Source organism: Panicum virgatum, chromosome 6K (genome assembly GCF_016808335.1).
Source record: "Panicum virgatum strain AP13 chromosome 6K, P.virgatum_v5, whole genome shotgun sequence".
NCBI classification, from domain to species: Eukaryota; Viridiplantae; Streptophyta; class Magnoliopsida; order Poales; family Poaceae; genus Panicum; species Panicum virgatum.
Genome location: NC_053141.1, coordinates 34,305,100 through 34,318,713, shown reverse-complemented (window position 1 = coordinate 34,318,713; position 13,614 = coordinate 34,305,100). Strand labels below are relative to the sequence as shown.

Sequence of the window (13,614 nt, the reverse complement as noted above, 5' to 3'; positions counted from 1 at the left end):
AAATTTTGAAAATTTGAAATTCAAATTTTAAACTATATATTTGAGTGCCAAAACAACCTCAAATGAAAAAAGTTTGAACTATAAAGTTGTAGATTTGGTTGAGGCCTACAACTTTTGCATAGAACAATTTTTTATTTGAGACAATTTGAATTTTTTCTAAAATTGTATGTTCAAATATTAATAAAGTTACAAAGGTGACGTGCCTTGATGTTGCACGTCACTTATGTCATCACAAAGGTGACGCGCTTTGATGTTGCCCGTCAACTTTTACTTATCAAAGTCCATCACTATACTAACCTTATAGGTGACGTGCTTTAATGTTGCCCGTCACCTATATCAAACTTATAGGTGACGGGCCATCTATGTCATAACAAAGGTGACGGGCAATGTTTTAGAGAGGTTATCAAGAGGTAAAAGGTGACGTGCATCATCTTCGCGCGTCACCCAGATAACAAAGGTGACATACAACAACATGTCACCTTTGTGCACGTCACTATAGGTCATTTTTTACCTAGTGTGAGCAACAGTAACACAAGTTGGTGTTACTAAAACTCTGTTCTGTAGTAGTGAGCATCTTGATGTTGCTTTCCTCTTGAGTCATCGTCTTGGAGTCCTTGATCGCGACACCGTGATCGACTTCGAGCAATGGCAGTGTCTGATCTATTGGTGTGGTAGAGATCAACTCAGTGTGATTTCTAGTACAATTTCTAGATCATAGGGTGACCGGAAGGCACAGGAGTGTCGATGATCCTTACATCAAGAGTTTCTAAGAAGACAGTTGATGTGGGATTCTTGTTTCTACTTGAGGACCAAAGCAAGGCTGAAGAAAGGATGTAGAAGAAGTTCAAAGCTTAGTCTTTCATTTTCTTTCTTATGTCTTCCTTTCTTGTCTTTTGTGTTTCTCGGTTGAAGGTTTGGAGTCTAAGTACCTATGTAAATTTCTGGCTTCATGGCCAGATGTATTCCTTTATGGTTGTGGACATTCACCTATGAATGTTCAAGATCGGAATTCTTCCTTAATCTAAAATATATCTTTTAGCTAAGAATGGCTAAGGACTGAGTTTTTGTGAGGAGAATATTAGGGCCATGATACATTACTATCTCCGGATATAGACGCCGATATCTGGTTTTTCTATTTTTTATATTATGAAATGAAACAACTTTTCTTAATTCTTCATTTCTTCTAGCTAATATATAATGAATTGCTCAAGAACAATTATATAGACGGTGCGGAGGAGATGAGTGGCGTAGTGTTCACCTGGACGGGAACCTGATCAAATCCAGTGCGTTTCACGCAAAACAAAATTTGAAGCTAAGCAATTGTGCATCACTTTCATTATTGCAGCCTGAAAGTAAAAGCTTGAACGGATATAAGCAGTTGTGTCAATTCGTGTCTGTCTGTTCCAGACAAACAAATCCTCGTGAACTCGATCACGCGGCCAGCCGAGCTCATCTGATGCTTCGTGCTGTGAAAAAGAGGAGCACTTTCCTTCAAAAGAGAGAGAGAGGAGCACTGGCAGATACAGCCTGTGTGCTTGGTTGGGCACTCAAAGGTAGTAACAGTGAGGGAGAAGGGCCCTACGCCCCCTGCACTCCTATCCTCTGCCTGCTCCTTTTTGTTGCCCTAGTTTGCATGGTACAAAAACCCTTTTTGTCTTTGAATTACCACTGATGAAGACCCCCCCCCCCCCCAACCCCCCTTTTGTGGCTTGCATTGTTGGGCCATTTTCGTTTTTAGAGCCAGTGTCGTTGTGGACAGTGGCGCGCGCGCGCGCGCACACCCACTGGCACCGCGCTGCAGCGTCATCATCCTGCGTGTAGGGGAAACCTCACTTTTACCACTCTTGTTGGCCACCAGCCTCCGTGCCCGTCGTCTGCCACGCATCTGTACGTCTCGACGAGGTGCTAGTGCTTTTTCGTTGCTAGCTCGGCTGGTCGATCAACGCCGGCCAGATGCTGCCGGGCGCTTACGGGCCGTCGCAAGAAGCCGACGGGCGTCGACTGCAGATGAGGAGGACATTGCACTGAGGACTGGCCGGGACCAGACCCGTTTCAGCAAGGTGCATCCCTACCCCTACCTAGTTCTGCGAGCTTGGCATTTGGTTCGAGGCCGCCCCTTCGTCCATCCGCTGTGTCCCCCCTGAAAAAGCTACTCTAGTACTCTGTAGTCTGTCCTGTTTGCTCATGCCACTGCCATGTCCTTTCGCCCTTCTTTCAGAAAGCAGTATGTGCTTACCACTAGTGCCCCCATGGATCTACACGGACGGGACGGCTCTGTTTGCCTTACATGGATAGTGCCCCCATGTGTACAACAGTGTCCTTACCACTAGTCCACTACCAGAGTGTGCTGAGTATCTGCATCGAGCCGAGCCTGCGTGTGAGAAATGGTGGTTAAAAAAAAAGCAAAAGAAAAATTTTACGACCGAGAGTGTACAATCTCAGCTCTCAAACTTGTTGGCAGCAAATATGTATGCCAAGTTTTGTGCTAGCAGCGTCAGAAATAAAAAAATATATATCTTTCTTAATATTTCCCAATTGTATTTTTTAAATCAATATGAGCACAAGTACACTTCTGGTTTTTCTTTCTGAAATCTAAATTCCGCTATGGTACTTTTTCTCTAGTGCTGCTTGGTTCCATAAATGACAATTCTTTTTTCATACGAGCATATATAATTTCACCGAGATGGGGCTCGAAAGAGACAAGTGAAAATGCCTCAAGCCCATGTACAAGTACATCAGATAAACAACATCCTAATGCATTACTGCGGTTCATTTCCGTGTGGTCTGGTTTTAAACTTTTAACTGATGAATCCAGACTCCAGAGCTGCACTACTAAAGTTGTACCCACGGTTGCACATGCATGTAGCGCTAGCATCCTCTGAAAACCAAACCAAACCATCGACCCAACCGATCGAGAGAAGATTGAAAACCAAGGCCAAGTCGTCGGAACAGAGAATGGACCATATCTTTTTGTATTGGGATCGAGGTTCTGCAGGATGGGGCACGAGAGCAAGAGATGATCGATGCAACTGACACTCGAAGGCGGCACGGACAGCCACGCCCTGCCCGGGCAATCAATCCATGGAGAGATCACCGCTCACATGACTGGAGATCGGAAATGGCAAAGGAGGCAGGAGACAAATGATGGAGATCGATCGAGCACAGAAGTAGAGGCATCATTGCGACGCAGCAGATTATTCGCCGCTATGGCCCATGGGCACCCATGCATGATGCCTGCTTGCTGCTGCTGCTGCCGGTGCCACCAGCCCAATGGCTCACAGGCGATAGAGTGAGGGGCCTAATAGAATTTCAATAATCATGCTTCATGCAGGCGAGTTGCAGCCTGCAATCCGAACTAAGGACGGGTTTTTGGATACATGCTTTTGCTGTGTCCATGGAGATTTGCACATCATCACAAAAGGAGTCAGCAGCAGCAGCTAGCACGTTAATCGAGCCATTTTTAGATCCGAGTTTTAGGCTTTTCTTCAATTCTGCATTATATGGTGATCACTAGCATCGATCGATCACCGAGACGAATGGATAATAATCATGTCCAGATCGTTTTTCAGAAAAAGGTGCACCTTTCAGAGGGAAAAGGAGGGACCGAAGGAGCTACAGCCTACAGGCTGATGGGAAGGGCCGGGGGTTGGGTACGATCTCATCTTATGGTCAGCGTTGCAGTCCCTTACGGGTCCTGTGTTTCTGGTGGCCGGTTCCGCAGCGATTCTATTCTATTATTTCTAACATAGCGTATATGAAGATCAGATTAAATTGGTGCGCTGTTAGCGATGGAACGTCCGATGAAAACGCCCCGTCGCAATATATTGATAATTCACTAAGGTAACATTGAATCACCCCTTGCAACATGCGAAATCATACGTATGAAAGTTGACTATAACATCTTATTATGAGATATAAAATTTCTAGCCACCTCCATCTCTAGTTTTGGCTAGATCTGCCTCACCACTGACAAAGGTAAACCTCCATCATGGTGCCAATGACCATTCTTCATTTCTTCAGGTCATTAGCATTCCATGTCTTCTTCGGAGAGAGTACGTTAGAGGTCACTGACTATGGGCTCGGGACCACATCGGTAATCTGGAAGTAATAGTATGTTAGAGGATCTCATTCCTCTTCTTCTTTTTTTTTTTTGAGATTACATCTCATTCGTCTTCTTCTATGTTTGCGGCCAGGGGCAGATCCAAGGTGGGCTGGGTGGGCCCCGGCCCACCCTAAGATTTGGCCTAAAGTCTCACTCTCATCTATTGGTTTTCTCATATCCGTTCTTATATATTAATAATAATAATAAATAGTAGCTACTTATTTTTTATGTTCAAAAATTGATAATTGAATTGGAAAGATGAAAAGTGAGAATTTGCAATACTTTATACGAATAGATTGATGTATTCATTAAAATATTAAAAATATATTCTATAGTACCCGAAATTCTAGATTTAGATTCCCACTGTTTGTGGCGGTAAGCCTCCAACACCCTCTCCTAACGCAACTACTCGTGTTTTCAAGAACAACAATTTTCAAGATCAACGAACTAACTTTACATGAACTTTCATGAATGGGGCAGTGGCGGATCAAGTATGTACATATCTAGGGGTCTTATTTTTCTCTTCTTCCTCCTCCTCCCTTTCTCTTCTTCCTCATTTTCCTCTTCCACTTCTTCTCCTTTTCCTCTTCCTCTTCTTCAATCATGGTTGAAAATTGTTGGGGATCTTTAGAGGGGTTCCATGGTATTGTGGTAGAGAGGCTCCAGCCCCCTGCCCCCTCACTAGATCGGCCTATCATGAGGTGGTGCAAACACCCCCTTGGATCTGCCACTTCTCGGCCCATTAGCAGCGATCCTCCACCGCCGGCTTTTCCACGCATGTTAACCACTACTAGAAAACATGCCAAAGATCTACCCCAAAAGTACCGGCACGAAGAAGACCAAATACCTATGCTAGCTCACCCCCTTGGATCTTCCACTGCTCTGCCCATTAGCAGTGACCCTCTGCACCGGATTTTCCATGCATGTCTACAAAACCACTACTAGAAAACACGCCAAAGGTCCATCCAAAAAGTACCAACACGAAGAAGACCAAGTACCTATGCTAGCATAGGTACCGAGTCTTATTCATGCCGGTACTTTTGGGGTGGTGGTTGGAAGCCTACAGAGAGCCTTTGGTACCGGGTGGTGTGTTAGCATCCGGTACTTCCACATTAGTACCAGGTGGTAACACCCCCAGTGCCTATGGATAGCCTTAGGTACCGGGATGGGTTACTTCAAAAGAAAAATATGTCTTCTCATCATAAGTGATTGTAGGTGAGATGGTAAGAAAGGTACATGTGAGATAAGAGATCCCTAGTTCGAATCCGCCACATGCGCTTATTTTGCGTGAAAATCACATGACTTGTGACTCTTCCAGGTTGATCGAATATATTTTTTGGCCAAAACTGTATTAGTCCAAGGTGGAACATTCACCCAGTGGTGAAAACAGCCTTAGGTACCGGGTGTTTTACCCGATGACAAAGACTGTGGCTTTTAGTCTCAGTTTCGTAGTACCAGTTCGAAAACTGGTACCTAAAGCTCTTTCCAACCGGTGCCGATATCATGTTTTCTAGCAGTGAGGCCATGTTTAATTCCCAAAAAATTTTCTATAGTACCCGTCATATGGAATCTTTGGACATATGCATAAAATATTAAATGCAGTTGAAAAAATAACTAATTATACAGTATAACTATTTCATACAAAATGAATTTCTTAGACCTAATTAGTACATAATTAGACATTAATTATCAAATAACAACGAAATAAGCTACAATACCATAATCCAAATTTTTCACAAACTAATAAACACAGCCTGAACCCAAGTCCAAACCATAACCCGTCGACCTGGCAGTTTCATCATCACACGTAGGCACGTCTCTGGCCGGCCCGGCCGCCGTTGCGAAACGCATGCAGACGGGACACGGCGATGAACCGGCTAGTAAACAATTTGCCTATATCTTGCATTCCCCGCTTTACTATTTTATTAAGCGGATGCAAACATAGTGGCAGGCTCGAGGAGATACGGTTGTTGGCCTAGCTCCATGGATCTCCGTTGATCCGACAGTCCGTTCGATCCATCATCCTCCATTGTTTATTGTCGCCTCCACGTGAGGTCGGTAGCCGTCCAAACACGAAAGATCTAATCCTCCCTCTTTGGCCAAATGAAATCTTTCTGACAAAAAGCTCCTTCCTTTTTGTTCGTGTGCACTGTTCAGCTCATGTGACCGGACCGGGGCAAGATCTCTCTATCTCTTTCTAGATCTCTCTCACACAGTTAACTATGCACGAAAACCTCGCCGCTAATGGCTCGCCGGCGGTAGCTGCCGGTGAGTTCATCGTCAGATGGAACGGGAGGAGCAGCAGCAGTTGAGGACACTCCGACACTGGACACACATCTAACACCCGCACGCACACGCGGCATCCATCCCTCTCATGAACCTATCTCTATCTGTACCTACCAGAGCAACCGGCCAGCCGCGGCTTGCGTGTGATGAAAGCTAGAGAGAGAGAAGGCAACAGCATGTACAAGGACAAGCACAGGCCGCAGCTAAGAGCAGATAATTAAGCTGCTGCTAATACATAGTACCACTGATAGCGCATGCCAATTAAGAGCGCTGTCCCCCGGTCCCTTCTCTCCTTTGCTCATATCATGTGTAGCCATCCAATTCATGATGATGATCAACTAGCTAAAGATCAACGAGCAGATTGTATTTTAGAGCAAAAATGTGATCTTTGCTTTGTCTAATCTGCACCTCACCAGCACATGGATGCAATGCAAATTCGACAGCAGCAAACAAGTAATTGATCGAGCGAGCCATTCAATTTCAATCAAGGAAGTAACGAATATGCTAGCTGCAAGAACAGATCGGCCGTGTTTAGTTGTCTTCCGTAAAAATTTTGAAAGGACATCTTTCTACATTTAAAGTACTAAACATAGACTAATCATAAAAATAATTACAGAACTCGTCTGTAAATCGCGAGACGAATCTAATGAGCCTAATTAATCCGTCATTAGAGGTTATTTATTAAAGCATTACTGTAGCAATTTAGCGTCTAATTACATCTTAATTAGATTCATTAAATTCGTCTCGCGATTTACAGACATTTATTTCGTCTAGATTTAAATCTCCATGCATGTGTCAGAAAAAAAATTGGAATTTTGATTTTTGGAACTAAATACGGCGCGAAATTAAATCTGACTGATCTCTCGTCATGTACTCGATTGGATTCTTGGAGAGGAGAAAGCGAATCAGTAGGCTAGCTACTCTGATGTACCGCACACCCACGAGTCCGCGCCTTGAGTTCGCATGGCCGCCGCCACCGGCGTCGTCGTCGCTGCTGTGGAGACGCCGCTGGCCGGCGAGATCCGCCCATTGCGCTCCAGCGGCGGAGGCGGCGCCGAGGAGTAGGTCTCCTTGCAGCCGCCGACCAGGCCGGACAGCTCGTCGCCGCGGCCACCGTTTCGCGGGTGCAGGTGCGGGCGCGCCCCCTCGGAGCTCGCGATGCTGCTGCGCGCGAGGCCCAGGAAGCCCGCCGGGTCCTGCGGCCTCGGGGCGGACGACGGCGCTACGCTGCCGCGGTCGTCGAACAAGGGGTACTTGTTGGCGCCGCCGCCGTCGTCGAGCTGCGCGCCGACGGCGCCCTGGAAGGAGAGGTAGCTGTTGCTGCCGCAGATGCCGTGACCTTGCATCCCAAGAAGAGCGGGCGGCGCGGCTGCTGTGAGCTGCTGGCTGTAGCTGTCGTCGCCGGACGCCACGGCCGTGGCGCCTGCATGGGCGGCGGTGAAAGCCGCAATGGCGGCGCAGGCCGGCGCCGGCGAGGACGCGGGGGGCGTTTGGGCGTGTAGCTTGCCGTGTGCGAAGGGGCGGATGAGGTACTGCGGGAGCGCGGAGGAGGAGCGGGAGGGGAAGAGGTGGTCGAGGCGGGCGCGCGCGGCGGGCGACGCGCCGGCGAAGGGCGGGGCGGGGATGCCGGTGAACTCCTGCACCATGGCGCGGAAGTTGGAGGTGTCGGTGGTGAGCACCGTCGTCGGAGCGCGGCGCGACGCGCGGGCTCGCTTCCTCGACCCCCGCGCCTGCTGGGCCGGCTGGGCCGCCGCCGTCGCCGCGGCCGCGTGGTCGGCCGCAGGCGCGGAGGCTGCCGGACCGCCATGGCACGGCGGCGAGGCCGGGGCGCCAGCGACGGCTTGCGGGAGGGGCGCCGTCGCCGGGCACCAGTGCGACAGCGGCGGCGCGCCGAGCTCCTCGAGGCCGTAGATCAGCGACGCCGTGCCGCCGCCGAAGTCCGGGTGGTGGTGGCGGAGCAGCGCGGAGAGCGGCGAGGAGGAGTCGGCGGCTGCGGGTCCCCCGCCGCACGCCGCGTCGTACTCGTCGCCGCCGCCGCCGCTGGACGACTGCAGACTGGCGCTGTTGCCGGAGTCCATCCCGCCCGCGCACGAAACGTGCGCGCGCGCCCGCGGCCGGCGGGGGCGCTGAGCCGTGGCGGTGCGAGCGCAGCCGCCGCACACCAAAGCTACGACCTTGGGGTCATTAACTAGTTGCACCAGCGGAGGCAGTTGGAGCAGCGAGTGAACGGGGGAGCTGAATAGCTACGGTCTCGACAGACCGAGAGGGAGGAGACGGCCGGGGAGCGACGGAGCGTGTGTCCGTGTGCACGGGGCTCTGCGCTGCGCGACGGGCGGCGCGCGCGCGGTGGTTTTGTATGGAGGCGGATGGCGAGCAGGCAACACCGGGCCTGGCGAGCGCATGATGAGGCGGCTGCCCGAAAGTTGCTTGCGGGCAGCGATCCAGAGGTTTATTCTGGTCGGGGGTGGGGGCATCGTGGGCGCTGCCTGCCTGCCTGCGCCTATACCTGCGCGCTCGTTCGGTTCGGGAAAGCGTCGCCGTCGGCAGGGGTGGGAATCATGGCGTGGCGCGGTGGCGCCTGCCCCCGCCGGCCCAGTTTTCCTTGGGGTCTGATCTGATCGGCAGTAGAAAGGGTTTGCGCGATTTACACTGCCCTTGGGGTTTAAAAGTTTTCGCGAAAACTTTTTGGCCATTTGACCACTAATTTAGAGTATTAAATAAAGTATAATTACAAAACCACCTCCACAATCCCACGTGTAAATCGCGAGACGAATCTAATGAGGCCTTTGATCGCGTGATTAGAGGGTGGTCACTGTAGCATCACTGTAGCAAATGATTACTTAATTACTGCCATTAGATTCGTTTCGAAAAGTTACATCCATCTTTAAAAAGGTTTTGCAAATAGACTTCATTTAGTACTCCATGCACGTGAGATTCGCGGAAAAATTCCTGTAGTAACCAAACACGGCCGCCCATAATTGACTGAGAGGAGTACCATAAAAAAAAGATTGCATCATCTCTAGTGATGGCTCAATGCAAAAGAAAAAAAAAGTTCTGGTGGGTTAGCGGTTGATCAGTATTGTCCATGCTTATATGGTTCTGCTGGGTTGCTTCTTCCATGTCACTAGCTACGAGTAGATATGTACATGAATGAGGTGGAAATTCTAATTGCCATGTACGTTTGAGAAGTTAATTCCATCAGTGTCTGCTCATGGCGATGCTAATTTTCAGCATAAACATTGTTTTTATAGTATCTGCCTAGTTTTATTTTTGTAGTCCAAAAATGGTACCTCAGGTTTAATATACCTCTCATGTCTCGATCACCTAGGTACTATGCTGCGAACTGCTCGGGAAGAGGCACGCACTTGGGGCTACCGCCTACCGCGGTGTGATCTAGCTGTTAGTTTGTCCTGGTGTAATGTTTTCGAATCCGCAATGTAACCTAAAACAAAATGGTGTAAGAGTTTAACTATCCTGATGGGCCATTCAGGGCCGTAGTAATGAATATTCAGGTGGGGGTTCTCTCCCCTTCCGGCGACCTTCAAAAAAACAATACCTCTCATGTTATAACTGGTCGGCACTCCCTGATGGTTGTATCACAGCCCTTTTCTCCATTCTTTCACTTGTGCAACTGAAGACTTTGTCTAAAACTCTAAATACAGTCGGTTCCAATGCCTAACACTTCTGCTCGAGATCCAATACTTAGGATTGTTGCTAGTCGTCCATATACCTGAAACCAGACTCCACCAAACTTTCAGCATGCTAAATAATGGATTTTACTTTCCTCATTATTCCCCAAATTATACTACATCATCACATCATCGTTACTTTGAAAGGTATATCTGAGGTCCGATTCAAAGAGGGTGATAAAGTGTATTTCAGCGAATCACGGCAAGGCGCCAAACTGCCAATAAGAAAACAGATGACTTTTTTTTTGGATGGAATAACTTGTAGATGCTGCAAGCTCCGCATAATAATGGTGCGTTGACAATGCAACAGTAGCAGCAGATGGATGATGGATCGATGTATGCAAGTGGCCCTCACCGAACTTTTGTGCATGCAGCAAGAATGAAGTGGCTCCCTACCAAATTCCTTGTCCCCTCCTGATAATTGCTTATTAACTTCGCAGGCTTCTCAAACTCAAATGCCACCATACCTTATTATACCTTTACTCCCTTCGTCTCTAAATTGACATGATGTGTTTAGATAGGGCAATTGATTCATTCCATTTTGTAAAGCGTTCATATATGATGTGTGTTACTACTCAGGACGCAGGTTTTCTTGGGTTGACCCAACTATCCAATGCCCAGAAAATGAAAAATGGTGTATTTACCATATAGAGCCGGCTCAATAATTTTTTATCGGTAATGCTAGAATTAGGACATCTGATGCCAAGATAAAAGTCTGATGCTTTCACTCACCACACCAATGTTGTGGTGGGAATTTTTTGCACGTATTTGTTACAATAGGTATGAGTTGATGTTGCAGCGGATAAGCCACTCCAGCCTCAATGATGGATGTTGTAGTGGACTTCTCACGTGAGTTTTTTTTTTGTTGCGATAGACATACCATGATGTTGCAACAAGAGTTGATTAATAATGTCGCAGTGAGCATTTTAGTTGTATTAAGGTTATCCCATGGATCGATACGTGATGTTGCGGTGGCCATTTTCAATATGTTTGAGATGTGAGGTGATGTTGCAACAACTTTTTTAGGATGTTTTCTAAACTTATTCTAGATATCTCAATAGTTGATTTGCCAGGTTGCACATTTTTAATATAATCAACTAATTCTATTTGTTCCATTATTTTTTCAATATTTTTTTAATGTTGCAATTGTAGTTCAAAAATATCACAATTATAATCTTTAAATGTTGCAAAGGTAGGTGTCGATAATATAAAACTATATGTCTGCATATTGTCATTTTATTGGATGTTGCATGAAACATTGTGTCCTGTTGTGGCGGGAATTTTCTATCATAGAATCAGATGACGGAGTCATTTTTATATTTTTTTTTATAATGCTGCAAGTAGCAACTTTGACCTGCCAGTAATACTACATATGGAAGGAGTAGTGTTTTTAGGTAACCCACTAGCTTCCGAGTAATCTTATACTCCCTTTGTCCTGAAATGTAGGTTATTCTAGGATTTTTCCAACAGATTATGGAGATAGAGAAAAGACTCTTCTACCCCTAATTATTAAGCATTGAGACTATTTAGGTAACTAAATATGTGCTAATTAAAGTAGCATGCTCTTTTTCATGCACCTCTTCCACATACAGCTCCCCCTATATGGCTGCATGCAGGTATTTCTATTGGAAAAGATCCGAAAACAATACACAATTAAGATGGTTTGATCTACTCTCAAACTAAAATGTCTTACATTTGAGTACAAATTTGAACTCTAGAATGCCCTGCATTTCAGGATGGAGGAACTACTTAATTTTGGGTCAATCCATTACTTGTGCTTTTGGTATTTGGGTTGGGCAGGTTGGGCACTCATTGATCCAAAACTAACCTATTTGCTCATCATTCCTCTGTCAAAATAAAAGTGTACTTTAAGGTTCAAATTTTGTATCACAAAGAATACATTTTTAGCTTCTACATACATCTATCCGGTCCTATGGCACTGGTCGGTGTGTTCATCAGGGGTGTAGTGTACTACGTGCAGGTAGAGAGACACGGAGCTTACGTCAGCGGTGCGCGCGGTGCCCAGTGACAATGAGGACGACGAGCCATAATGGCACACCGTAAGGTGATAGCCACGGCGTACCTCGTTCTGCTGATCCCCTTTCTAATCATGGCGCAACTGACGAACGGCTTCTCAACATGGCTTGCTCTAGCTTAACAGAGAGCGAGAGTGAATTAGACAATTTAAAATTTTTAATCTATAAATCCAACTAATTTGCACAAAAATTTAATCTAAAACATGATGTCTACATGTGCAACCAATAGCTAATTCTATTAAGATACTACTCTATAAAAGTAAAAGCACAAAGATTATAATATAAAATACGAAAACGTAAAGAAGAAATGAAGGGGGCAAGAATTTATTCCGTGGTTCGGTTAGCCACGAAGACATGTGTGTTGACATCATCAATCTTATCACTTTTAGATGCATGCTCTGACTCCTCTGTATATATAACTGATTGGGCCTAGAGAAAACTAATAGTTAATAGACTTTATGAAGATTGTGTGCTAATTTATTCTGCAATCTCTTCGGATGATGAGCTGTAAAATTATTGCCTTCACTGATATATAACCACCCCCGTCCCATCCGGCATATTTCATCTTAAATTTAATCGTCGAATAGATGTACGCCTCAAAAATATTAAATATCGATCAGCTCCGTCGAATACGCACGGCTTCATCGCGCGATCTCGTGGGCCTGTTGTCCTAGCGCGGCCCATGCGGTACCAAGCCCACCCGATATATAGGCCGCGCGATCTGCCGTGGACGACTGGACGGGCCAGGCGCATGGCCGGCCCGACAATCCCGCTAGGCCGCTACGAAAAGAAGGCGCCGTGGCTGGGCCGAACCACCCATCCAGGCGAGAAAAAAAAATATCCACCGTTTTTGTTCCTGTGATTTTTGTTTTGGTCCGTAGGTCGTATCAGTTCATTTCCCGCTTAATGAAATGCTTACTCAGTCAAGTTCACCAAACTTCATCAAAAGGCTTCGACGCATCCGATTCCCATGCATGTAATAGCTGTTTGGCCAATTTCAGTGGGAGTGTCATAAGAGTGTTATGAATATTAAATTTGATAATATGTACCAATAATACGAGGAGAGAGAAAAGAGGAGTGTCATAAAATGCGAGAGGAGTGTCATCACCATGATACTCCACTGGCACGGTTCTTAAGATTCCAGTGTAGATAACTGTGCCGATGACACTCCCACTAAGACTGGCCTAAGCATACGCGAAGCAAAATGTTTGCTACTTTTTGAGAGAAATAGCAGGTGCTCTGCCCTTTTTCATTAATAGTAGCAAAATGTTTGATACTGCATTACAGCCAATCAACACGTGGAGTGCCCCCTTGAACAAAGCATGCGTACATGCTTCTAAACCCACGAACTGATGATGCCGAGATGTGCCATCCAAAGACGTCCAACAAGCACACTACAAGCAAGCAAGCGCGCACGAAAGGGACGGGTTAGCAAGCCTCGGATCCGAATCGTACCTTCTTCAGAGTTGAATTTTTAGTTTCCGATGGATTCATGGATGGT

General features: G+C 46.6%; 1 protein-coding gene across 1 annotated transcript; it reads right to left on the bottom strand.

Moving 5' to 3' along the window:
* Positions 1 to 7,188: 7,188 nt before the first annotated feature.
* LOC120712301 (translation initiation factor IF-2-like) lies at positions 7,189 to 8,875 on the bottom strand. Its single transcript, XM_039998061.1, has one exon. It carries the CDS (start codon positions 8,464 to 8,466, stop codon positions 7,306 to 7,308), a length of 1,161 nt encoding a protein of 386 aa, XP_039853995.1. The 5' UTR covers positions 8,467 to 8,875; the 3' UTR covers positions 7,189 to 7,305.
* Positions 8,876 to 13,614: the final 4,739 nt, after the last annotated feature.

Coding starts and splice junctions, on each gene's coding strand:
- LOC120712301 (XM_039998061.1), bottom strand. CDS start 8,466: ATGGACTCCGGCAACAGCGCCAGTCTGCAGTCGTCCAGCGGCGGCGGC.